This window comes from Castor canadensis, chromosome 14, assembly GCF_047511655.1.
Source record: "Castor canadensis chromosome 14, mCasCan1.hap1v2, whole genome shotgun sequence".
Lineage (NCBI taxonomy): Eukaryota > Metazoa > Chordata > Mammalia > Rodentia > Castoridae > Castor > Castor canadensis.
Window position 1 is genome coordinate 79,490,290 of NC_133399.1, and position 24,757 is coordinate 79,515,046.

A 24,757-nucleotide genomic window follows, 5' to 3' on the forward strand; every position below is an offset into this window, starting at 1 on the left:
CACTCAACTACGACAAAAAGAGGAGCCTTTTGGACACCTTTTCTTTTCTGAAATGCTGTAGGTATGCCTGAATGGAGCCTCTCAGACCTAACAGGATGTCTGAGATTCGAGGGAAATGGCCCTGTGATCGATCTGCCAGTAAACATGAGAAGCTAATACAGCTTTATTGTATTTCCGATTGGCACTGGTTCTGAACTATCTCCAACTTGGTGTTGCAGGAGATGAATTATCATGTTCTAGGACTGAGCGTTCCTTTCCAATTCATACTGCAATAAGAAATAAAATAGTCAGGCATCCAGAGTGTAGAGTAAAAAAATAAATAAATAAAAAGTAAAAATGGCTTCTATCTAGCTCTAATAATAGCCATATTTCTTTGTATGTGTATGTTTGACTTATTTTTGTTGTTCTTGTTTTTGAACTATTTGGTTTTTGTTGGTTTGTATTAAGACTCGGTCTCACTATATAGCCCAGGCTGGCCTGGAACTTGTATGTAGCTCAGGATGGCTTCAAACTTGAGATCCTCCTGCCTTAACGGCCTGAGTGCTGGGATTACAGGTATATACCACCATGCCTGGCTGTGCTATTTGAAAGTAAGTTTCGGATATCATGAAATTTCACACTTAAATACTTTAGCAGGCATCTCCCAAATGCTAGGACATTCTCTTATATAATCACAATAGCATTATGACATCTAAGTCATGATCAAATTTTCCCCTGGAATTAAACTGTGAGCCTTATACATATTATGCAAGTGCTCTGCCACTCAGCTACATCCTTCGTCCTCCAAAATATCTTTGATAGCTGTTTTTGTTCAAGCCAGAATCCATTCATGGTTCACACATTGCATTTGAGTATGTCTTTTTAAACCCAGAATGGTCCCTCATCCCTCTTTTTTCCTCTAACATTGACTTATTGTACATCTATGCCAGTTATCTCACATTCCAGATTTTTCTGATTATTCCCTTAGGTTGTAATTTAACTTCTATCCCTTTTAGGTATCAGGTCTAGAGTGGTTTGATTTATTTTTGCTCAATATTATTGGCAAAAATACACAAATTGTGTTGGGTATTTCAGATTGCATCATGGCCCAAGGTACAAAACTCTAAACTATCTCACTATTAATAACGATTGCTTTGGTTGACAGCAGATCACTCCACTCACCTGGGTCATTTCCCTATGAAGTTTGACAATAATGTTTGAGGTGATACTTTGGCACCATGTAAATAAATAAAATTCCTAGTTTCTCTGAAAATGCCTTTTATCAAGTAGGTAAACATTTCAAACCTGTTGAAATTGATATATTTAATGATCTCTGAGCAATAGGTCTCCTTGGCAAAATTTCTGCAAGGACCACACGATAACCTCAAAATTCCATCTTGAAAATTTTAAATCCCTTAGGAACTCAGAATCCAACAAACAGAACTATCATGTGTCATTGAATGGAGGCAATGAATGAGTTGCTCACTCCAAATTTAGGAAGGAAACGAAGTTGGAATTACAGCATTGCTTCAAAGGTTGAGATCAGTATAGAGTTACCATCTACAGTCATATCAACTCAGTTCTTTACAGTGATGGTCCTCAAATGTGTGCTTGATGTCGTTGATAGCATTTTTGAGAAAAAGGCGTTAGAGTCAACTTACTATCTAAGTACCTATGGCCTGCTGAAGGCCTGGTTCTGGACATCTAGACCTGTACGGATAGGCCATTCACACCAGGTAGACTCTCCTCTTTCTTTCCCTCCTCCTCTCCATAATCCTCCTGTGTGATTTCAGCATTTTTGGATTCCTTCAAATAGAAAAAATGAAGGAAAAGGCAAAAGGAAATGAGCTAAAATAGAAATGGAAAAATTTCAATAACTACTCAGTAAAAATTCCCTTGGTGTTTATTATTTTCCCCTTAAAAGACAAGAGAAGATTAGGGTTGTTTTATCCAAAATGAAATCAAGTTTTGGAAGTTATTCTGGCGTCATTTTCTGCTGGTTGAGGTAAAATATGCTTATTGGATTCAGACAAAAATGGTGTGTTCCTTAGCGAAAGTCTTACCCTAACTTTATCTTCCCTGTGCTAGACACCCTGACTTCTGAGACAAGGATGTATGTGACAAATCTGGTGAACAAGTCACCGGGCTTCTCCTCTCTCCAGAGTCTCTTCCACACTATAGCTCACCACCTGGCTTTTGAGACTGCAACAACACAAATGGGTCCTCATCCTAGACCAAGATGAATGAGATGGAATGAGGAGAATTTGTACAATGGAAAACTCCAATAGTTGTTCAACAACTATTTATTAGGATTAATTATTAACTAAGTATAGAAGTTCAAACTAATAGAGAAGAAAGAAGCAGGACAAATAAGAAAACTGACAGGACGAATGTCAAGTCAGCTTTCGTATTAGTAAGCTGATGGGGAGCATAAGTTTATATCTGTAGCCATGTACTCAGAGTGTGAACTCAGGGCCTCATGCTTGCTAGATAGACGCTCTACCACTTGAGCCCCTCCATCGAGGATTAGACTTGGTTCCTGCCAATCCCCAGGCAGTTCCACAGGGCAGGCCCCTGTCATGTGACAGAGAGCAGGGGAGAATTCTTCCTCTCTGCTGGCTGTTGCCACAGGACAAGAGAATCTAGGAGCTGACCGACACTTACTCTGCTCCTTTTCCCAGATTCCTGTTCTTCAACCATTTCTCACCTCCCAACAACTTTCTCTCCAGACCATTACTACTACTCTACCACTTAATAGAAAAAAAAAAAAAAAGCTACCCCACAAAAGTGTATTTGTATGCTCCAGGTTGCTCTAGGTCCCTCTGGAAATTCTTATTCCATATCTGTCTAGGTTAGACTATTGAGCCTTGCTAATCATGTGATATTAACTTAAATGGATCTCACATATTTAAAAGTATGTAACAAACATTTAAATTCAAATAGAAAAATAGGACCAGGGCTGGAGGTGTGGCTCAAGTGATAAGAGCACCTACCTAGCAAGCATGAGGTCCTGAATTCAAGCTTCAGGACTGCCAAAAAAGAAAAGTATACAGTCCGGCGCCAGTGGCTCACACCTGTGATCCTAGCTACTGAGGAGATAGAGAGGATCATAAACTGAAGCCAGCCCCTGGCAAATAGTTCAGGAGGCCCTATCTTGAAAATACCCAAGCCAAAAAAGGGCTGGTTGAGTGGCTGAAGTGGTAGAGTACTTGTAGCAAGCATGAGGCCCTGAGTTCAAACCCCAGTACTGCCAAAAAGATCAAATGGCCCAACAGACAATTAGTGCTTTGTGATGGTCAACTGTCAGTTTAATACCTTTATGACTCTATGACAGATTTGTGTTAATTCCTCAAAGAATTAAGCATTATTAATTTTCCCCTACTTAATATGAATTTTACTTATTCCTTTGGAACCAAAAGTGTTTGGGTGTTTTTCTTCATTTGGACTAGTTTTTAAATTTTAAAAAAGGGCACCATAGCCAAATGCTTCCATGATGCCCTATCTGAATCATCAGTATTACCCATTAATATGACAAGAACTTAGGTATCTAACATCTTTTTTTGTGCGCAAGGCAAGAGAGTTTATTGACATAGAAAAGTATAAAGTGGGAGAGTAGAGTCCGAAGAGTTGGGGGAGGGTTCCAAGAAAGGGTACCCAAGAAGTGATCTAGTCTAAAGTTTTTATCCATTTCAGGGCTCAATCTCTATGCTAATTAGGTGTACAGAAAGCAGCATTTTGGTTGGCTGTGTCTGCAACATTCTAATTGATTGGTCCTGATCCTTACATTGTCCATCCTGCCGATCCTTCTTTCCATCCTTTGAGGTCACAGGGGGCACTTAACATCTTTATTCTAAGAAAAAGGGCCTAGTGAGAAGACATGATAGCTTAAAGACCAAAGACACTGGACTAGATTAACAAACGTACCATGACATTCATTCAAAATATGTTTATTAAGGACACACTGTGTGTTAGTACTGTTCTAGGCACTATAAGCACAGCCGCAAAAAAAAAAAAAAGCACACTTAGTTCCTGCTCTCAAGGAGCTTACAGTATAGATGGAGGAGACAATCAGAGAGTTGGAAAAAAATGAAATGTAAAGAGAAAGATTACATGTCCTCGGGAAACTTTCTCTTCTCACTGGGGTTCTTTTTTTATTTGCGGTTTTGTATACGCTCTCAAATTTATAAGTTATGATTTTTTCTAATTTACAAATTATAAACACTTTAATAATTTGTTTAGATTAATATTACCATAGCTGGACTAACAATATTAAAATTCTCTGAAAGGTAATGTTCAGGTAATCCTCCTTTGGTTAGAGTTCATAGAGTATGGTCTTCCTCTGAACCTACACAGAGGTAAATAAAGATTTTTGATTGGCTGGAGGAACACATGGTGTTCTAGAGCATAAAACAGTATTTGTGGAGTAGCTGCATGATAGAGGAAGCAGATGAAATGGAAATCTGAGGGTAGAGCATTGTAGGCAAAGGGAAGAGTACAAAGGCCTGTGGTTGGGGAGCACCGATGTGCTCAGGAACAGCAAGGCAGCCAACAAGGCTGATGAGAGTGAGTAAAAGGAGGGTGCAAGAAGTCAGAGCTTGGATCTTGAGTAAGTGGGGTCATTTAAACCATTGCAAGGCCTTTGAATTTTGCTGTAAGATGGGAAACCATTGGAAGACATCAGACAGAAGAGAAACCATTTTGACCTGAATCTGTTTAACTAATTTGTGGGCAATAAACACAGAGCCAAGGTGGAAGCTGGAAGATTGATCAGGAAGCTATCACAATAGTCCCGACAGAGGTGATGAAGGTCTAGAGGAGGCAAGGGTTGACAGAGCAGTGGGCTATTGAATGTATTTTGAAGGTCAAACTGTCAGAACCTGCAGACAAATTGGTTTGGAAGCGTAAGAGTAAAACTGAATCAAGGATGACTTCAAGATTTTTAGGCCAAGAAACTAAAAGAATGCAAAACAGCTAAGTGGAAGTATAAAAATGAGTGTGTGAAGTATGAGACGTCCATTACACATGCAAGGGAAATGCTGAGAGCAGTTGAGCATTAAGTCTGGATGTTAGGGCTGGGTTGCTGATAGGCCTTTGGGACCAGAATATGAAAGGTGTTTAAAGCCACCATGACTTCTGAAGGCTTAGCCTAGGACACTGTGGTTCTGGAGGACAGGAGGAAGGGACAGATCCAGAAGGAATGAGAAGGAACAGTCTGTGAAATTGGAGGCTAAGTGAAAAAGCATTTCTAAAAAGAAAGATCCTTTGTGTCACATGTTAGTAAGAAAAAAAAAATGACAGAGAATTTACAATCAAACTTGATCCTGTGAAGGCAGTTTCTTTGGTATGCCAGAGACAAATTTCCAGATAAAATGTCAGGAAAGTAGACAAAAATAGACAATCCTTTTGAGGTATTTCTCAAAAAAGGTACACACAGACATACAAGTTAGTATAGGATATGGGGCTATTGGTGTCATTGTTTCTCCTTTCTTGTTAAGATGGGAACATACTAACATTAAATACCAATGGGAAAGGCCAATGGAAAGGGACACCTGAATTATTCAGAGGCAGAGAATAGGTGCAGAACGAAGTTCCTGTGCACAAACAGAGGGTCGGCCCTAAGGCCAGACAATCATCCAACACAGGAAGATGCAAGGCAGGTCAATTGCTAGTGCTGAATAGCACATGGAGAGCTCTGATGAACTCTGTTGTTTAGTAAATCACCATGCAAGGATGGAGTGAGAAGGAATACTGAGAGTTGGAGGGAGGAAAAGTACAATAGAGGTCTCAGAGAGTAAAAGAGCAAATTGACCAGGAGAATGTAGGGTTGCCAGGCAGCTTTCAGGGCCTCTCAACTTTTGTCATGAACTGAACCCAAGTGCAGTTGGCACATTTGTGTCTTACTCTAGCAGCTTTCCAGCTATCTGGCTGTAGCTGCTGAGTAAGCTGGGAGTTGGATTTCAAGAGGGCCAAGGGAGGGAAAGGAGGCCGTTGGGAGCATATGCAAGCAAGTGCTTAGCATGCTGGGCCATGAATGAGTCAGGCAAAGAGGCCAAAGGCAACCTGAGCAGGTGACGGGGTGGCAAGGCTTGGTGGGAATATTTTGGAGGCTTTGGTGGTACTGGCTCTGCTCAGTCAGCACGGAAGAGAAAGAGCGCCAGAAAAATAGGGGCTGGTCAGAGGCAGGATGCAGAGAACTGAGAATCTATTGATTTATTGACTGGTGGTAGTACGTAAGGATTTGGAAGCTGCAAAGTCCAAGACTATACCACGGAAGTAGGTAGCTGAGGTGAGATAGCTCACTGAGGTTGAGATGCTAGTCAGGCCAGAATACTGAACAGACTATTTAGGTCAATCATTTGTAATGTTCTTGCTCCCACAACTCTTTAAGTTTTCTTTCGAAAAACCCTCTCACACATGCAAGTTGACTTCTAAAATGTTTCACCATAAGCTTATATAATTATAAAGAATATAGTTTCTGGCATAATGTTTATACTGTCATTTTAAAATAAAACAAAACATTTAAAAATTACATCACACAAATATATCCAGTGAAATATAAATACTATAGTGTACATCTCTAATGTACCTATGAATAAAATTTTAACAATATTTTTCTCCTGAAATTGTATTTTCCTTTTACTTCTCCCACAAAATAGTATCCTAATGATATTATTTTTATTCTTAAGGTCATTTGACTATCCTGTTATATTTCTTTGCAATGAAACTATGTCTAAGTTGAACACTTTCTTCTGAACTTAGTATTAAAATCATTAGTTCACAGTTGATTAAAACATTATAAATGTTATTAAAAGTAATCTTATTTTGTCAAATTCATGAAAAGATTTGGAGCTGAATTGTATGATGCTTTGAGAAAAGATTTCCTAGTATGATAAATGTTCCCTATGGTGCTCCAGAAGCTTTTAAAACTTGAGGCAGGAGCTGGGGGCATAGCTTAGTGGTAGAGGTCCTGGGTTACATCCTAGTACATAAAAACTCAAAAGACAAAACAACAAAAATCCTTCAGGCAAATAAATGGGCTGCTCCATGATGCAGTATGCATTCAGGACTATAGCCAAACAATGAGTAAAAAGTTAGTTTAGAATTTACAGCAGTTTGCAAAATGGTGACTACAGTTAGAGGGAGGCAGGGTGTGAGCTTTGCCCTCTTCCCTGTAAACTGAGATTATTCTGAAAAGGGAAATCCTCCCTTTGTACATCATCCTCATTTGGGCTTGACACTTTATTCTCTTCAAAATAAACATTTAACTATTGTCAAATAGCTTTAACAAATGTGTAGAGATGAACAGGAAGCCTGTTAGATCTCAGTATGTAGACACCAGTGCCTTAAATATTGCTTTAACTTTCTAGTTCTTAAACTATCTTTCTGAAGACACCCTATTAATTATGAGGGGAAACAAACTAAAAGACCAATTTCCCACTTTCTCACTGGCCTGTGCTAGAAATGACAAATGTGGAATCCTGCCAGTGACTCCATCTGGAATTATAATTCTTGGGCAACCAGCTATCCCTTTTCTGTACAGGTCTTGTGTCTCATATACTCAGGTTTTAGTTCTAGCTACACTTGTTTTTTTCTCTACTCTTTCATAGGAATTTTTGACTGTGACATTGGTTTGGAAATTCTGACTTATCAGTAAATGCATTTTAGAGAAACAGATTATTACTACTTTGAAATAATGAGAATCTCCAAGGAAAATAGTCTAGCTGAACTTTATAGGTTCTAAAGCCAAAGGAACATTATGACATTTAATTCTGGTAAACTTCAAAGCTCTCAAGATTTTTGCCCAAAAGTCACTTCTCATAGCATCTACTTGACCCATATGGTAATAATAAAATGTGATTTAAATGAAGATAATCATCACTTGCCTCTTGTCATCCATGTTTCTCTGATGAGGTATGAAGGCTACAGTTGTCAGTGTACATCTATGAAATCTGGGCCACTTCTACCAATCAAGAAGCAACATATCAAACTACTTTCAAGGCTTAGCTGGTAGGACACATAATTCTTATTTGAACAGCATTATCATTTGTTGTACCAGATTTGTTCAGGAAGATTTTAAACACATACAGTTCCTTAAAACATGAACTCCTAATTGAGTAGCACTGTTTAACAGCAAGAAGGTACAGGTTCTCATCTCTGACTGGTACCTTTAAACAAATGTCCAAATGGCAGTAAGACTGTAGACCCGGGGATATAGAAAAGTGAGGAGATGGGGTTTCACTCCCTGTGGTGTGTAAGTACCCAGTATATTTGGGTGTGACCCATTCTTATGATGTAGTTAGCACAATATTCTCAAATTGTTTGAAAGGACCCTACTTCAGAATTTTCATAGTTATTGTGGTGGGAAATGTGCAATGATCCTCAGCCCTTTACCATGGATGTACTTTCTGAATCCCCAAGAGGAGGGATATAATATGCAAAGCACCCCAGTTTTCTTGAGTTGATTAGCACCCTAGGATCCATGAAACACTTTGGAAAACTGATTTAAAGCATAATCTCACCCCAGGCAAGAGGATGTTGTCTGTCAAGTCCTCATAGGAATGTTCTAGTTCTATGTGGAATGCTTTTGCAAATTATTTTTTCATATTATCTTTGAATCGTCTTATCAATGTCAAAAGTCAGGATAAGGCAGATCTACAGGGGAAAATAGGTCAAGGAAACAAATGATAATGTTTATGACTGAAGATCGTGGTATGATAAAACTCCCTTGCACGAGCCAGGAGCCAGTGGCTCATGCCTATAATCCTAGCTACTTAGAAGGTAGAGATCAGGAGGACTACAGTTCAAAGTTAGCCTGGGCAAATAGCTCATGAGAACCTATCTCGAAAAAACCCTTCACAAAAAGGGGCTTGTGGACTGGCTTAAGGTGTAGGCCCTGAGTTCAAACCCCAGTACTGAAAGAAAAAAAAATTCCATTTCACAGGATACTTGCTTCCCTTTTTCCCTTGGTAGGACAGACACGAGTGGAGAATAACAAGTAAAACAAAGCAGCAAATAAAAATAAAAAATAAAACAGTAAGACACCTATTTTAATTCTGGATGTAAACTAGTATAAAAACCTACTTTTACCCATTATTTGCAGTTCACTGGATTAGCCATTTATTGAGATATTAAAGAATGAAAAAGTCCTGTTTTGAGACCTTCAAATAAGATGAAAGTAACATAAAATATTTTAATCCCTCAGTTCCAAATAATTAAGCATTTAATTTACCGTAAGAAAGAGAAGTCTAATTAAAGGTGAATTTTAATACAGTAAAGACTTAAAAAGACCCAGTTTTCTCTTTCTCTCTCTCTTTGGTGGTACTGGGGTTTGAATTCGGGGCTTCACACTTGATAGGCAGGTGTTCTGCCACTTGAGCTACTTTGCCAGCCCTTTTTTGTGTTGGGTATTTTTGAGCTAGGGTCTCACTTTTTGCTCTGCCTGGCCTTATATTGCAGTCCTCTTGGTCTCTGCCTCTTGAGTAGCTACGATTATAGGCATGAGCCACCTGCCACCAGCTTCTCTCTCTCCTAACCAACCGTGGGAAGGTTTCCTTACTTTTCACTGTGAAATCAAGAAAGTGCTGGATTATCAAATCCATTAAATTATAACTTTAAACTTAGAATTATCCTGAAGTAACATTAAATTAATATAAACATGCTACTCCATACAATACTCAATGCCACAAATGAAAGCCAAAACTATTAATTTTTGTTGTCAAAATTGAAGAACTTCTCAGTTACTATCTTGCTACAGTGCTTCATAATTACTTTTCTTAATCTGTGAGAATTTGCTTTTTTCAAGTTGGCCAGAAATGAACCTTTGTAACCAAAAAGCCAAATATGCTCTAAGCAAAATAGAAGAAAATTTCTGATACTTGGGAGATTTATCATATCTCAGGAATGCACAAACACACACAAAAAGTCCATCTTAAAGGGTTGGGACTGCTATATGTTACCATTTTACATTTTTTGTAAAGTAAACTCTTCTCTTGGAACCAAATCATTACTTCCCACTAAGGGTAGGATTCCATATTACTAACCTAAAACCTAACAATTGGAGAGAAAACTAGCCAGTTGGCCTATACCTGTGTTTCTATTAAGGCCTCTGGTCAAACACAGTAATTAGATCTTGCTGTTCAAAGTTAAGTATATAATAAAATACTGCTATCTGAACACAGTCAAGAACAATGTAGACCACCCCACCCAAAAACTACACATACTTAAAAAAAACAAACCCATACATCAAAGCTCAAGCACTAGATCCTCTCTTAGAATCTATTTATTCTTAAGCTAAATACAAATTGGACCAAATGCTTTTCCAACACACAGTAAATGAAAAGAGCAATACAAGCTACCAGTTTTTGAAGAACAAAATATATTAAAAGCAGCCAAATTTATTTTAAAAACCAACCAGAGGCAGATACAGAGGTATTTAAATGGTTCTCCATAATGGAGCCAGACTTAAGGACAGCACTATGTAACAGTGCTGAGTCACAAGAATGAAGACATTAGATATTTGTTTATATCCTACCATATGCCAAAAAGAATTTAAGGACCTATTTAAGAAGGCAGGATGACTTATTCAATACTCTTAAATTAAATCTGAAATACTTCAGTGCTTATAGTTGCAGAAATACCCAAAATACACTGCTATAATCTTACTCCTTCAGTGCTTAGGGCAAACATGGACATACTGCTGTCCAATTTGTAAGAAAATTGGAAGCTTTTGCTTTTATGATGAAGACTGCTAAATCAAAAACCCACTAGCAAGTGGGTAACTTAGGAAGTTAACTGAGTAACTCTCAGGATTTTTTTTTTTTTCAGGTCTGGAATGCTAGGCCCAAAAGTGGTGGCATAAGGCCCCTCATCTCCCAAATAAAGACACTGGAGATACTTTTTTAATTCTCAGATCTAAAAACACTCACAGCTAGAAATTCCTGTGAGTCAGGATAACAGCTTCTGATCAGTTACTGTTATACTTACATAGACAATGCTGGTCAGTGCCTTATGGAATTTCCAGAAGCCTTGATTGAAGCAACATCAAGATAAAGACAGTAGGTATGCCTTTAAACTAAGAATTGGTAATATTTCTTATATAATGAGATAGTCAAGAACTGTAGTGGTTAGCCTTCTGTTACTTAACATGTTTCCCAGAATAGGATGGTAAGGAAGTACTCAAGAAAATTCTCCTTAAATGCTTTTGATAATTTTGGTGTTTGCCTTTTAGCTTTACCTAATGCTTACTATTCATTTCTTTCAAGAAGAGGGTAGAATTTGGACACTAGTAATACTTCATAGCCAGAATCTAATACTTCTGCTGTGTTTTCATTATAAGGAAATCTATTCACAGAAAGTGGTACTAATTTTCTATTTATAAAATCATATGCTTTCTTTTCAAGTGAAAATTACATCAATAAGTAAGTCAATTTAAAGGTATTACTATTTTAAAATATGATTAAATGATGTGTATATGGTCAAATCCATTGAGATCTTTCTGTAACACCTGATGTTTAGAAAATTCTCCTTTAGGGCTGGCGGAGTGGCTCAAGCAGTAAGAATGCTTACCTAGCAAGCGTGAGGCCTTGAGTTCAAACCCTAGTGCTGTTAAAAAAAAAATTACACAAGAAAATTCTGCTTTAAAGTCTAGTTACCATATGCATGAATTAAAAGCAGCTCTTTTGTAAATTGTGTTTGTGACTAGAATCTTTTCTTCAGACTTCCCTATTCAGGATAGCAATACAATAAACCATCATTTTCCACCTAGACAAACTGTAGACCAGGGAGGACGGTGACCTGACCAAACTCACAGATAGGAACTTTAGAATCCTAATTTGGAGCATTTCCCTCACATTAAAACAGGAAATGATAAAGCCATTGTTTCTCTAATTGATGTAGTTTAAGCAATCAGAATAAAGGTAATCCCAAAACAACCACATTACTGAAAACAGATCTTGAACTATATCAACTCTAAGTGCAGGATCCAGAGAGGGGAAGCCTGTCTAGTTTTTCAACTGCCCCTTGAAGACTTGCTCCTGTCCATGCCATGGAGGGTGATAAGGATGGAGCTCTCAGAGGAAGCCACCTCTGGGCGTATGAAGTAGACTAGGGAGCTACAGTTTTTCCGACTTAAATTTTGTAATGTTATTTGGGGTGTTTATCTTTTTCAACATGGCCATCAACTCTTTTTGAAGTTACAACCAAAATCTCTAGCTTACTCACAGCATTCCTGAACCATTCACTTTCCTAAGTGATACTTCATACACACCTTTAATTCCTACAGACTTCCAACACCTCTTCGCCCCTCAACTCTTCACCAGGGAAGGTGAAGATATTTTAAGAGCACAATCTCACTTTCTCAGTATCAAATTTAGCAAACTAACTTTATTCTCATGCTCTCCAACCTAAGATCAAGTTACAGATTTTTGTCTTTAGTTGCTGTTTCATCTCAAGTACCTAAAACAATAGCTTGCAAATAAGTGTGTACTATCTGAATAAGTGAATAGAAACACTGCTCCAACCTTTTACATCAAAGCTTGAGTTGTCTACACAGTAGTCACTACTTCAGTCCCCTTCTGTTCACAACTCTGTCCAAGCAGGCCTTAACCCCCAACACTTGCCAGGGTACTATCACTCGCAGTTTATTAACTCAACAACAATCTAACAGCTAATTCTCAATGCTCATCTTACTCAAACAGCACTTGAGTGAGTCCATGGTTTTCTTCTTTTTGGGTGTACCATGTTTTGGTTTATCTCACTGACAGCTCTCAGGACCTTTGTTGATTCCAACCTATTTCCAATATTGAAGGGCCCACAGCCAACTCCTCCCTCAAGATCTACTTGGTTGCCACTCAAAATGGGGATCCCTGAACAGCAGCAGCATCAGGAAAACTTGGAAATACAGAATCTCAGGACCCACAGAATCAGAATATGCATTTGAGGTGACTCATGCCCTCGTTCAGTCACGTAACTTCAAATTCCATTCACAGAATGACTCTCCAAATACTTATCTCCTTTCCTCTCCCCCAACTGACATACACAGGACTCCATGCTAATTCCTCCACAAAGCTAAGAGGCATCTCAAGCCTAAGTACAAAACAGAAATCTCAATTCGTTTCCCTTCAGGCCAAAAAATGTGAGTCACCTTGTCATCACTTTGCTTTCCATTTTCTGGGCCAAGTCCTGTTGGTTGCGCCTCTAAAACACAGACAGAACCTACCATTAGATTCTATTTCCATTGCTAACCACCCTAGTCTAAGCCTTCAGTATTTTTAGTGCCAAGACTTTAAAGTCTTCTAAGTTTCCCCTCCCTACACTGCCCACAATTCTGTACACAGTATCCAGTGATCCTTAAATATAAATCAGACCACAGCTCAAGATCCTTCAATGGCTTGCCAATTTTTCCATAATGATTTCCAAGAACCTACATTTCCTAGCTCCTCCTACACTATGCTCTAATGCTGTCTATTCCACTCCTTCCACCACCAAAGTGGCCTTTTTACCTGACTGCCTTGCTTCCTTATTTCTGTTCTGAGCTCTGATTAAATACCTTCTTTCATTATCATATTTAATACTCACCCCCTTTCATTTTCCATCTGTTTACTCTACTTTACCTTCATTTGAGCACTTCAACATTTACCTGATATTATGCACATCTGACTCTTCCACTAGAATGTATAATCCACGAACAGGAGCTTTTTCTTCTTTTCATACCACAACTATGTAAAACAGTACCTGGTACACCTAAGAAGCATTCAGGTAGTGAGTATTCAAGTGCTGGTGGTGAACTTTTGGGGGCAGAGATAACCTCTCATGTATGTATCAGCACTTATATATGCTTCAGCTATACAAATGTTCAGAATTTACCAGCAGTTTGAAAATTTCAAAATGGGGCAGTGGTTCCAAAACTTTTCTATACATTAGAATGGGGATCCTTTAAACATTCTAATGCTTAAGTCACATTCCAAATGGGTTAGATCATAATTGCTGGGTTTGGGGTACAGGTATCTGTTTTTTTGAAGCTCCCAAGGTAATTCTAATTTGAAGTAAGTTTGGGAACCACTATGAGTTGGTAACTATGATAAATATAGTCTGTGAGATCTAGAATACTTAAGAAATCCCAATTATAATGTTATACAAATTAAAGACTTCTATTTCCCATGTGGTATAGAAAACAAAAGGGAATTCATAAAAACAGCACTGTTTCAAACATTATGTCTTAAAGAGAGCCTATCTTCCAGGACTTTCCAGGTTTGCTTGCTTGTCAAAGCCTAATCCAAACTTGGGCACATCGATCAGAAGTTGGGTTTTTTTTTTTGTTTTTTTAGTTTTTCCTCTCATATGCTAAGACAAACATGTCTGAAAAAGTGATGTATGTCACATCTAAAAGTTTTTGGGGGCGTGGAATTTGTTTATATTGACATTTTTAATGGCGTCAGTTAAATAGCTCCACTCTGGTAATAAGAATTACCAGAATTACTAAAATAAAATGCTATATTCTCAAGAAGGAAAAGGTTTTCTTTATAACCCAACAGTTATAATAAAATATGCTCTTAATCATACAGTCTGTATTTTTTTGGTAAGCAAAATGGCTCTAGTCACCAATTAAAATATCTTTAGGACAGAATGTAATCAAATATTGTACATATACCCAACTCTAAGCTCATCTTTAAACTATCTTTGCACCTCAGAAGGGGTGACAACAATGAACCAAAAACTACCCCGTTATTAAAATTCACTACAGTGCAATACTAAGATTTCAAAAGAAACTTTGAGATTATTTAAGCCAACTCATTTTACAGGTAAATGACTTAACACTCAACAAGGTGAAATGACATGTCTAAAAGTCACACAGGACAGGTAAAAGGGGAAAAAAACTTTTTTTTTTTTTTCAAACAAGCAGACAGGATTTTTCACACGTTAATCAAAAAGAATCAAGATCATAAGATTAGGAAGAAATAAAGAATTAAAAAGTACGTTATACATGGATTTAAAGGACTAGTCAATCTGCTGCCCCTCCCCAAACCAAAAATTGCTCCAAACATACGGACATATAACCATCAAGATGCTTACCCTTAAAATATTAGAATCTTGGAAATTCAATTTACAAATACGTTATTAATTGCATTGTTATAATGAAATTAGTTCATTAAACATGAAAACATGAAACAGCACCAATACCAAAGTTAAGAAGGTAAATACACTATTATTAAAATAATGTATAATCACTGATTGGGACAGAAATGAACTATAGTCCCTAACAAAACTATTTAAAACAACTGTTTGACATAACGGCAATATTTAAGGTAATATATGCCCTTCTCTCACTTGACAGGCTTGTGGCTAAGCATCCCAGCAGAGGGTCACATGGAAAATATCAAGATGCATTTTTAAATTATTCAACCTTGAACCATGATATTAAACAATCCAAATTTTGTCAATATAAGCCAATGGGCAACATTTTTGGAATTCTAACTATTCTTACCTGTCCCAATTAAAACAAATACAAAACAACTCCCTTATTAAGCAGTAGATTAAATGTGTCTATTCTGAAGCAGCAAGGCATTTACAAATGGGCTACGGACAGTGTATCAAAATGCTACTAGGGAAAATAACAGCAGCAAATACTCTAATAAGAGCACATTATTCCACTTGGAATCCCAAATTATTATCTCTAGTTCCTTATATTTCTGGAAGGCTAGAGATTAACAAGTGTATATATAAATGGGGTTAGGGGAAAAGAAGCTCTAGTTAGAATAGTGCTCATATTTTAAATCACCCAAGTTAATTTGATGCCTTCAGAGAAATCCAACCATGTCTCAATTTTTTTAAGCACACAAAACTAAAATGCTAGTGAAACTTTTGTATTTACCAAAAAAAAAAAAAAAAAGCACTGGAGTTATAAGTGAAAATGAAATAATATTCACACCACTCTCTCCCTGTTCCCTGCTTCTTTCATCAGGTGATCTGAAGACTACCTGGTTTTAAAATATTTGGTAATTCAGTGCAGAAAATTAAGGTCACAGACAAAGTACAACAACTTTTAATACACCATTAATACTAATGATTAAAAATTATTGCATAGTCTTATGCATTTACCCTAAAACATTTTCTGAAAGTAAACGAATTATATAAAAGACAAATAACTCTTTAAAATGTGGATGGCCTTTACTACCTCGATCTTCTCTCCTTTTTCGTCTTTTCAGTACTTTTGTCCATTGTTTTCTCATTATCTCCCCTGCACTTTGGGCAATACCATTTCCCCTTTGGTTTATAGGTAAGTGAAACACAAGAAAAGTGAAACCATTCAATCGGACACTGTTCATTGTCACAACCTATCATTTCCCCATAAGACACTTGGTTACATAAACAGTATGTAGGTTCATTGGGATCTATTGCAAACTCAACAGGTGAAGCTTCCCTTTCCTGTTTGGCCTTAGACCGTTTCTTTTTCTTGGCTGACTTAGATTTCTTTTCTTTAGGTGGCTGATCATCACAGTCTTCAATCCCATTTGTCATGTGACATAAATCACGGCTTTCACTGTTTCGCTGTCTGCGGGGTCTTCTCGAAGATCTTTCTGGTTGACTAGAATCCATCTTTGCTTTATCAGCAGCTCGTTCATTTTCAGCAGGATCTTGGAAACACTGTGAATGTAACTCCATTTGTCTTGCTCGATTTTCCACCAACTCGAGCATTTGTGTGACTATCTGAATTTTTTCATCTCCCAATTCTTGACTATTGATTAATGCTCTCTGGAGATGCTGCTGTAGTCGTTTTTTCTGGTTTGAATCATCTTCTTTCTTATATTTTTCATAGACATCATCAATTTCCTTTAATGTTTCTAAACAAGGAAAAGAAAAAGGAGAACATTATAGTGTAGTGCATCAGCACATGTAATATTTTTTAAGTTAGAACTCAAAGCATGAAACCACACTCTTCTCTTTCTTTCTCTCTCTACACACACAATAAAAACAATATTCCCAAAACACATTATCCAATATGAAATATACTTAGAAGTAAACTAATGAGAACATAAAACTTGTAATACTATTAATCTATATTAAAAAGGATAAGAGATATGTGGTTAACTAACAATCAAGTATTTCACATAGTCAGGAATGCTGTATGCCACTTTAGAATCTTATTCTTTACTGCCTATACTTCATTTGAACTTTAAAGCAACACTATACAAAATTTACATGCTGAACTCCAGCCAGAAAACTGGAAGAAGTTCCAGAACTAGTCTACAGATTACTGTTCACCTCTGTTTAGAGGATTTATAGTTCAATCCATGGCTTGCTACATGACTCCAGAGAGACGAAATACCTTCATTTTCCTATCAAACCCTTGGACTATCTTTAGAAAAGGCCATCAGCAACTCCTAGCTTCCCACATCTTAGTTTTAATGGCTATTTTAGCACCACATGAGAAATTCTGAAAATTAAAACTGTTCCCAGAGTAGGTCCATTATTCCTGGTATCACCTGACCAAACCACTACAAAAATTACAGCAGAGTCAGCACTGGATCAGTCTGCCTTTGTAGGTAACTTACCAGTTGATTCTAAGCTTTTTGAAACTGCTTATTTAACTGTATAGAAAGTGAAATAATTTGTTGAACTCAAATAAAAATGGCTGAGTCACTAGAAAGCATGCAAAAATCTGAAAATACGGCCTGATGTTACATGCACACTTGTACTGCCAGGACTTGGGACAACAAGGCAGAGGATCAAGAGTTGAGACCAGCTACCGATGCATAGCTCAAGGCCAGCCTGAGGTACATAGCAAGACCCTGTCTCAAAAACCAAAATATGGAACTGGGGGCATGGCTCAGGTGGTAGCAAGTACAAGGCTCCAAGTTCAAATCCCAGTACCAGAAAAAAATTAATTTGAGGACTGGGAGAGTGGCTGCCTAGTGAGCATGAAGCCCTGAGCTCAAACCCCAATACCGCAAAAAAAAAAAAAAAACCTGAAAATATTTCAGAAGTTACTAAAAGTTTCCCTAAGACTAGTTTTATTCAAAACTATTTCTTATCCCACAATGCTACTTGAAAGAGTTCTGCCCTACTAGACGTAGAGAAATAAAGATGCCAACTCTCAATTTATCAGACCACATGGCATACTGTTGCTTCATACTCCATTACTATCACTACCTGCCATACCACTGTCTTATATTCCAATATTATGAGCATAAAGAACAGAAATGTTAACTGAGCAAAATATATACATTGGAGCTGTCTGAAAGTAAGGCAATACAAAGCAAATATTCAACACAAACTCATCAATCAGCTCCTCCCTGGACACTGCAGGTACTCATACCTAATGGACAACTGTGACACCACAGTCAAGGTCTTAGACCCGCATATCTTATTTTTGAACAAAGTTCCTATGTTCCTATCTATCCCAGTAGTACATAAAGGGATTTCCTAAGAACCTAATTATCCTACAGCAAAAATAAGGACATTAGATACTTTCCTCTTAACACAAACAAAAAAAAATTTGAGGATTAAAAAAAAGATAAACTTAATTTCAAACACTCTGTATTTAATAACCAGGAGGCAGAGGCTAAATTATGTCATATATCATGTTTGTCACATATCATATTTGTACACTGGTACTGTGAGATAATTATGCAGTAAGAGAAGAAAAGAAATTAACATTTACTCAGCCCTTTTCATGTGGTAAAGATTTTCTCATTTAATCTCCATAGCAAACCTATGAGGAAGCCATCACTTCTACTTTAAAAAAAAAATTTCAAGAGGTAAGAACCTGAGACTTTGAACTCTACTAGATCTGTATGTCTGATATTACAATTTAAGCACTTTTCACAAGATGTTCAAAAGCTGTTTAAATTTTAGTTCAAAGGCTGTTATTTACCTAAGAAATTATGAATGAGACTACTGAAAGAAAAACAAAGGTTTTCTAATAGCCATTCCTCATAATAAACATTTCATGGACTTGTGAAATTGTTTTCTTCTTTTTCTACTTGAATCAGTAATTTCTGAGTGTCTCAAATAGATGGGGGAGAAATGTGACTGCCCATTTAATTTATATCACTAAATACTGCTGTATTTTAGATCCCAGACCAGAAAATACCAAAAATTAGTAAAAAAAAAAAAAAAACAAAACTGAACCAAGAACATAAAAGTAAAAAGCTAATAAATATAAAACTGTGAAAACTGAGCTTAGCAACTATGTGCATAGAATGAAAACATCAGTTTTAATATTAATCTTGAAATTAACTATTAATTGATGAAATTAATGGTGCTGAGGATTTGCATTTCTTGCTCAATCTTTGTAACATCTACTACATTACTCAAAAGAGCAACTTATGATATTAAGTTATAGATGATCAGATAAAGGCAAACGCATCTTTAGAGAAAAGTGAAAGTGTGGAAGCTTTTTACAAACCTCAGTGTTACCTGAAAAACTACAAATAGCCAATATAATTCTTAAGCATATATGTCTCATTTTTAGGTTACCATTCATATATGTTGTCCATGTCTGTAGAAAATACCAATGGACAAGTCTTATTTTAAAAAGAAAAAAAAAAAAAAAAAAAAAAAAAGCTGGGGGCACAGATGTGGAGGGCTACAGTACCAAGCCAGCCCCAAGCAAATAGTTCCAGAGACTCTATCTTGAAAACACCCATCCCAAAAAACGACTGGCGAAGTGGCTTAAGTGGTAGAACGACTGCCTAGCAAGTGAGAGGTTCTGAGTTCAAACCCCAGTACCACCAAATAAATAAGTGAAACAGGAAGAAAAAGATCACAGTGTGAAGTAGCTAACTTTGGAATAAAATATTCTCCATCTAATTAACTCAGTAAGTTTTAAAACTCTTTTTTTTTAAGACAGGGTCTCGCTATATAGCCTAAACTGGAATTTGGACTATTCCTGTCTTCACTTCCCAAGAGGGGGAAAACATGCGTTAAAGGTGTAGACCACTACGCTAGGCCCAAGTAACTTAAACTGTAAATTTTATCTGTACGATGAGTTTTTACTTCATATGTTTTGGACTTGGTGAGGTGATTGGCATATAGTAAGTGTTCTCCCCTATCAATCACAGGGATTCAGAAAACAAATTTATAGGTTAAGAAAGAGATACTTTAATGCTCTAACATGCTACAGGCCATGAAATGTCACACCAGAAGTAGACTCCTTAAGCTACTGGATAGTGACATGTCTACAAAAACAAGAAGTTGTTTTTACGTCTGTATGGCTGTTTCCACATTAGGTTTAAGATCTGCTCCTTCATTCAGGGTCCTAAAGACAAATCGTCTCCCCATTTACACATGTCCCCAGGAGAAGGGTTAATGATAAACGACATTCTCTATAAAAAAGGTTGATCCCTGTCCTAGTTCTTTGCCCACAAAGATGATTTTCACCTTATCACTTAAAACCTGACGAAGGAGAACCTCAGGGTGAAGGGACGCCAGGCGGTTGCCCAGCCAACGAACCCACTTCCTCTTGGGGCCCGGAAGTGACACATGGGCCGGAACCTACGCGGATCCGGGGTCAGCGACTGTCCCATCAACAGTGTCTCCGCCTTGACTCATTGGGTGGGAGAGATTCAAAACATCACAACAAACACGTCCCAGACACTGACTCCGCTGGGCCCAACGAACGCCCCGTACGGCCCGTCTCCCTCCCAGGCCGTCAGCTCGGCCAGCCCGCGCCCCTCCAGCCGCCAGCCATTTTCGAGGCCGGCGGGAGCGCGCGCCGCGCCCCTCCCCTGTCCACGTCACGCCAGAGACCCCGCCCCCGGGGGACGGGGCCCTCCTCGCCACACACACCCCCTGTCCTCCATTCCCCGCAGGGGACCCCTCCCCTTTTAACCATTTGGCCGGAGCTGAGGCCAGGCTGCAGCACCCCGCGGCCGCGAAGTTTCCCCAGGGCGAGAGGGGCACTGAGCGCGCTGGTAGCAGCACCGCGCGGGGACGGACGGACGGACGGACGGAGTGCTCCGAGTCTGCCCTCGCCCCCTCCCCCCGCACGTTCCAATGCATCTGCTCGCAAGAGGCGGGGGCGCCGGGCCCGTACCCCGCTCCCCGCGGCCCCGCCCGGCTGCACACTCCCAGGCAGGGCATGAGGGTGTGCAGCACGGGGCCGGCACGAATGTTGCTTAAAATGGCTGATTCCCCTCCCCGCAGCTGCCAGCAGCCGCAGGGGCTGCAGTGGGGGCTGGTGAGCACCCCCTCCCCGAGACCCCCGGCAAGTCCTCGCTGGCCGCAGCCGGCCTCCCGCTCCTCCACCTCCTCCTCTCCGTCCCGCACTGCTGACCCCCCGTGTGCACGCGGGGAGGGACTGTCACCGCAGGAGACACGGGTAAAGTGGCACTTCCCGGGTGCCCCGAGCCCTACCTTGATATTTGTTGTCCAGCTCTCGCAGCACAGACACGTTCCTCTGCATGTCGTGGGGCAGCGACTCCACGCACTCGAGGTAGTCCTGCACGTAGCAGGTGAGGAGCCGGCTCCGCTCCCCGCTCAGGAGCGCGGCCGACGAGTACAGCTGCTGCTGCTGCTGCCCTAACATCCTGCCGCCGCCGCTGCTCCGCGCCGCCGCCGCCGCCGCCGCCTCCGCATCCAGCGGCCACACATGCACCAGCCACGGCCGCCGCGGCTCTCCGCTCGGCAGCCCGGCGCCGCGGGGACGCGGCCGCCGCTCGGGAGGGCACCGCCGAGTTCCCCGATCTCCACGGCCCCCAACAGAAGCCCTCACTCCCCGCCCCCGCGGGAACAAGCCCAGGGGCGGGGCGAGATCAGGGCTCCCTCCTTTCCCCCCCGCCCTTCCCAGGACCAGAGCAGCGGGGATCCCCCCGGCCGAGCTAATGCCGGTCCCCGGCGTGGACACTTGCCGTCCCCCTCAGAGTCCCCAGATGCTACCAGTGCCGCCTCGTAGCTCGGATCCCCATGACAAGCCCCTCGCTGCGCCCTCTTCACCCAATCACCCTCCGTGCCTGTCGGAGAGTCTCTCACTGGGCTGCCCCCGCCCCTCCGCCTGCGGCCGCGTCTGCGCCTGCGCAGAACTCACTCCTAATAAGGCCGGGGGCCCGCCCCTACCGCCTTAGAGAAGGGTTCGCATTCTCCCGCCTTCCCTCCGCCACCCGGGCGATTGGTCTGTCAACTCTCCGCGGGGGGGGGGGTAGGAGGGTGCGGAGGGAGACCAAACGGCCGGCTGCGCCCCGCCCCCTCTTAAAGGGGAAGTACGGCTGTGCCCGCCCCTTCACCCAGTGTCTGAATGGGACCTGAGAGGAAAGGTGGTCGCTCTCTCGTTTCGACCCTTTCCACAGGGCGGGGGAACCGTGGACCAGCTCACTGTCCATGCCACTGTTACCGACTTTTCCCCCCATCAGGCGGATGGCCCTTCACGAGCCTTAAAAGGAGCAGCGGGCGGCCACTTTTCGTTACAACCTGGAGGCTTGCGGGAACTACGCGACCCAGCATGCAACGGGCGCGGTTCCCGGCATGCGTGGCGGCGGGTTCCCGCCGAGCCGGGCGCACAGTGCACGGCTGGCGCCGCGTCCCTCCTCCCGCCGCTGCCTTCCGGCTTACCCAGCACTCGGGGTCTGATCCGGGAGGTAGGCGGTGCTTTCTCTCCGGCCCCCTGCGGCTTTTTAAATCTGGTTGTCGGCCGGACTTTTAAATCGAGCCCCGGGGTATTAGCGTGCTTCCGCCGTTTTCCAACACCGGCCGTGGTGGCGCTCTGCGTTTGTCCATCCTTCGCCCTCCCCTCCGCCACCTCAGGAATCAGGGGGAGGGGATGCAAGACTGTCTAAAAGATGGCCTAAAGGGACATTTTTTTCAGGGACCGAAAAGTTAAGGCGTCAGGCGTCAGTGAGGGTTTATTGGCGGAGTAAAGGAACCCCGCGAGATCTGCGTATGTTTTTACTCAGTTTTACCCTAGAACTAACCCTTTAGGGGTGCGGAGGGTAAAACCCTAATCAGCAATCGGGCCCGCCCGCAGCCGAGCGACGGTCGGGTTTTAATCTCGGTGTAGAGTAAATGAAACGCCATGTGGAGGAGCTGCCTTTAATTACGGGTTGACGTTCACTGTGGATAATAATGCGTGTGTTTGAAAGTAATGAAAATAACGGGTGTGAGCAGGGCGAACACGGGGAATTGTCATGCAGTGCCCATGTAAGCAAACCCTATTGTGAGCAGTATCAGAATGAGAACAAAATGCTGGCTTGCGGCGGCGGCGCACCTGTAGCGCGACCTATTGAGAGCACTCGTGAGACAGCTTGCTAGTAGCCAGTAGCCATTGACATGCAAAGACACATCCTGGTCTGGCTCCCGGGGAAAGTTTAAATTTCACACTAAAGTCGCTGCAGGGAATTCGACGTCGTCCCAACAGCAGTGTCGCAAAGGACCGTTGTGTTAATGTCCTGTGACATTTTGAGGTTTTGACCCCTTAAATAGTAAGTCAGTCCGGGCAGCACAGTGTATTATATTTCCAAGAACCGTTTGGGGATATTCTGTTGTCGTTCTTTAAATCTTTCAGATCAAGCAGCCACGTCTCGTCAAAACGTCACTGCTAAAAACTGAATTTTTTTTTTTTGTACCCGTTCTCCGTGTCCTCACAAATTTGAGTCAGCCAATCCTTATTGAAGGACAAAAATAATGCAAGATGCCTTGTTACTTATTGATTCAGATAAGATGCCGAGTGCACCAATGGATTTTTTCAGCCGGATAAGCGATCTTCGGGCAGACATGACATGTACATAGAAACGGAGACCAGGCAATCATGCAGACTGCCAAGAACCTAAAGCAAGATGAAAGAAAGGAAGGATGAGTATGGGATAGGAGACCATTTAAGCATTATTTTTCACCACTCATAATTCAAATAATACTATTTCAGCTGGTACTGGTGTAAGCCTAGGGAGCACTCTAAGTTCATAATATGTGTGTATGAATTATTTCAGACTTGATTTTCTTGCTCTATTTAGAAAGGTGAATCTAAGGCTTATTCCTGACAGGCTTTGGAAAGCAGCCTGGGGTGGGGGAGGAACACTAGTCCCTAAACCCAACTCTTGACCCTGGTTATTTATCAATGTCTTTTTCTTCTCAATAGTCACTGACATTTGGGGCCTCTTCAGATTGGGTTTCCTAACTGTCCTAAATGCAAAAATTATAAATCCCCAATTCGCTGCAACAGAGACGTTGATTACATTAATCTTATGAAACAGAAACAAAAAAGCTGGATGCTGGTGGCTCACACCTGCAATCCTCGCCACTCAGGAGGCAGAGATAGGAGGATCCCAGTTCCAAGCCAGCCCGGGCTGGCTCGAAAAACACACCACAAAAAAGTGCTGGTGCAGTGGCTCAAGGTGTAGTCAAACCCCAGTACCACACCCCGCCCCCCAAAAAAAGAAAGAAGAAAATTAAAGATACAGGTACTTGAAGAGGCCCCTGGCAGGAAATGTTTATGCCTCCAAACCTATCCCTTGTGTCTCTCTCATTAATACCGTGTTGGGGGAGAGCAACAACCTGAAACTGGTTAAAAATGAACTAGCAAATAGTTCTCAAAAATTCCTAAGGAAACCTGAAAAATCAATTTCTGCTTGAGTTGCACTGGTGAAATTTGAAATCCTTATCTTCTACTGTTTAATAGTTTTTAACTTTTTGTGATGGAAATTTTCCAATATAAATGTGCCCTTAGACTTTTCAGCAATCTTCAACATTATCAATATATAGCTAATATTATTTAATCTGTAACCCTCCACTCTCCTTTGCCCTTATTGGATTATTAAAATTTTACCTGTAAATGCTTTAAATATAAGCAGAT

At 40.6% G+C, this 24,757-nt stretch overlaps 1 protein-coding gene across 3 annotated transcripts; it reads right to left on the reverse strand.

The window, feature by feature from the left end:
* Positions 1 to 10,353: 10,353 nt before the first annotated feature.
* Positions 10,354 to 21,979, reverse strand: Ing2 (inhibitor of growth family member 2). Of its 3 annotated transcripts, none has more exons than XM_020169104.2 (2): positions 21,334 to 21,979; positions 10,354 to 16,817 (listed from the first exon to the last, which is right to left on the reverse strand). In XM_020169104.2, the coding sequence occupies exons 1-2, from the start codon at positions 21,503 to 21,505 to the stop codon at positions 16,147 to 16,149; spliced, it is 843 nt and encodes a 280-aa protein (XP_020024693.1). In that variant the 5' UTR covers positions 21,506 to 21,979; the 3' UTR covers positions 10,354 to 16,146. The 3 variants fall into 3 exon arrangements, with proteins under 3 accessions (XP_020024693.1, XP_073910991.1, XP_073910992.1); XM_074054890.1 differs by lacking the exon at positions 21,334 to 21,979 and adding an exon at positions 20,477 to 20,676; XM_074054891.1 differs by lacking the exon at positions 21,334 to 21,979 and adding an exon at positions 20,359 to 20,473.
* Positions 21,980 to 24,757: the final 2,778 nt, after the last annotated feature.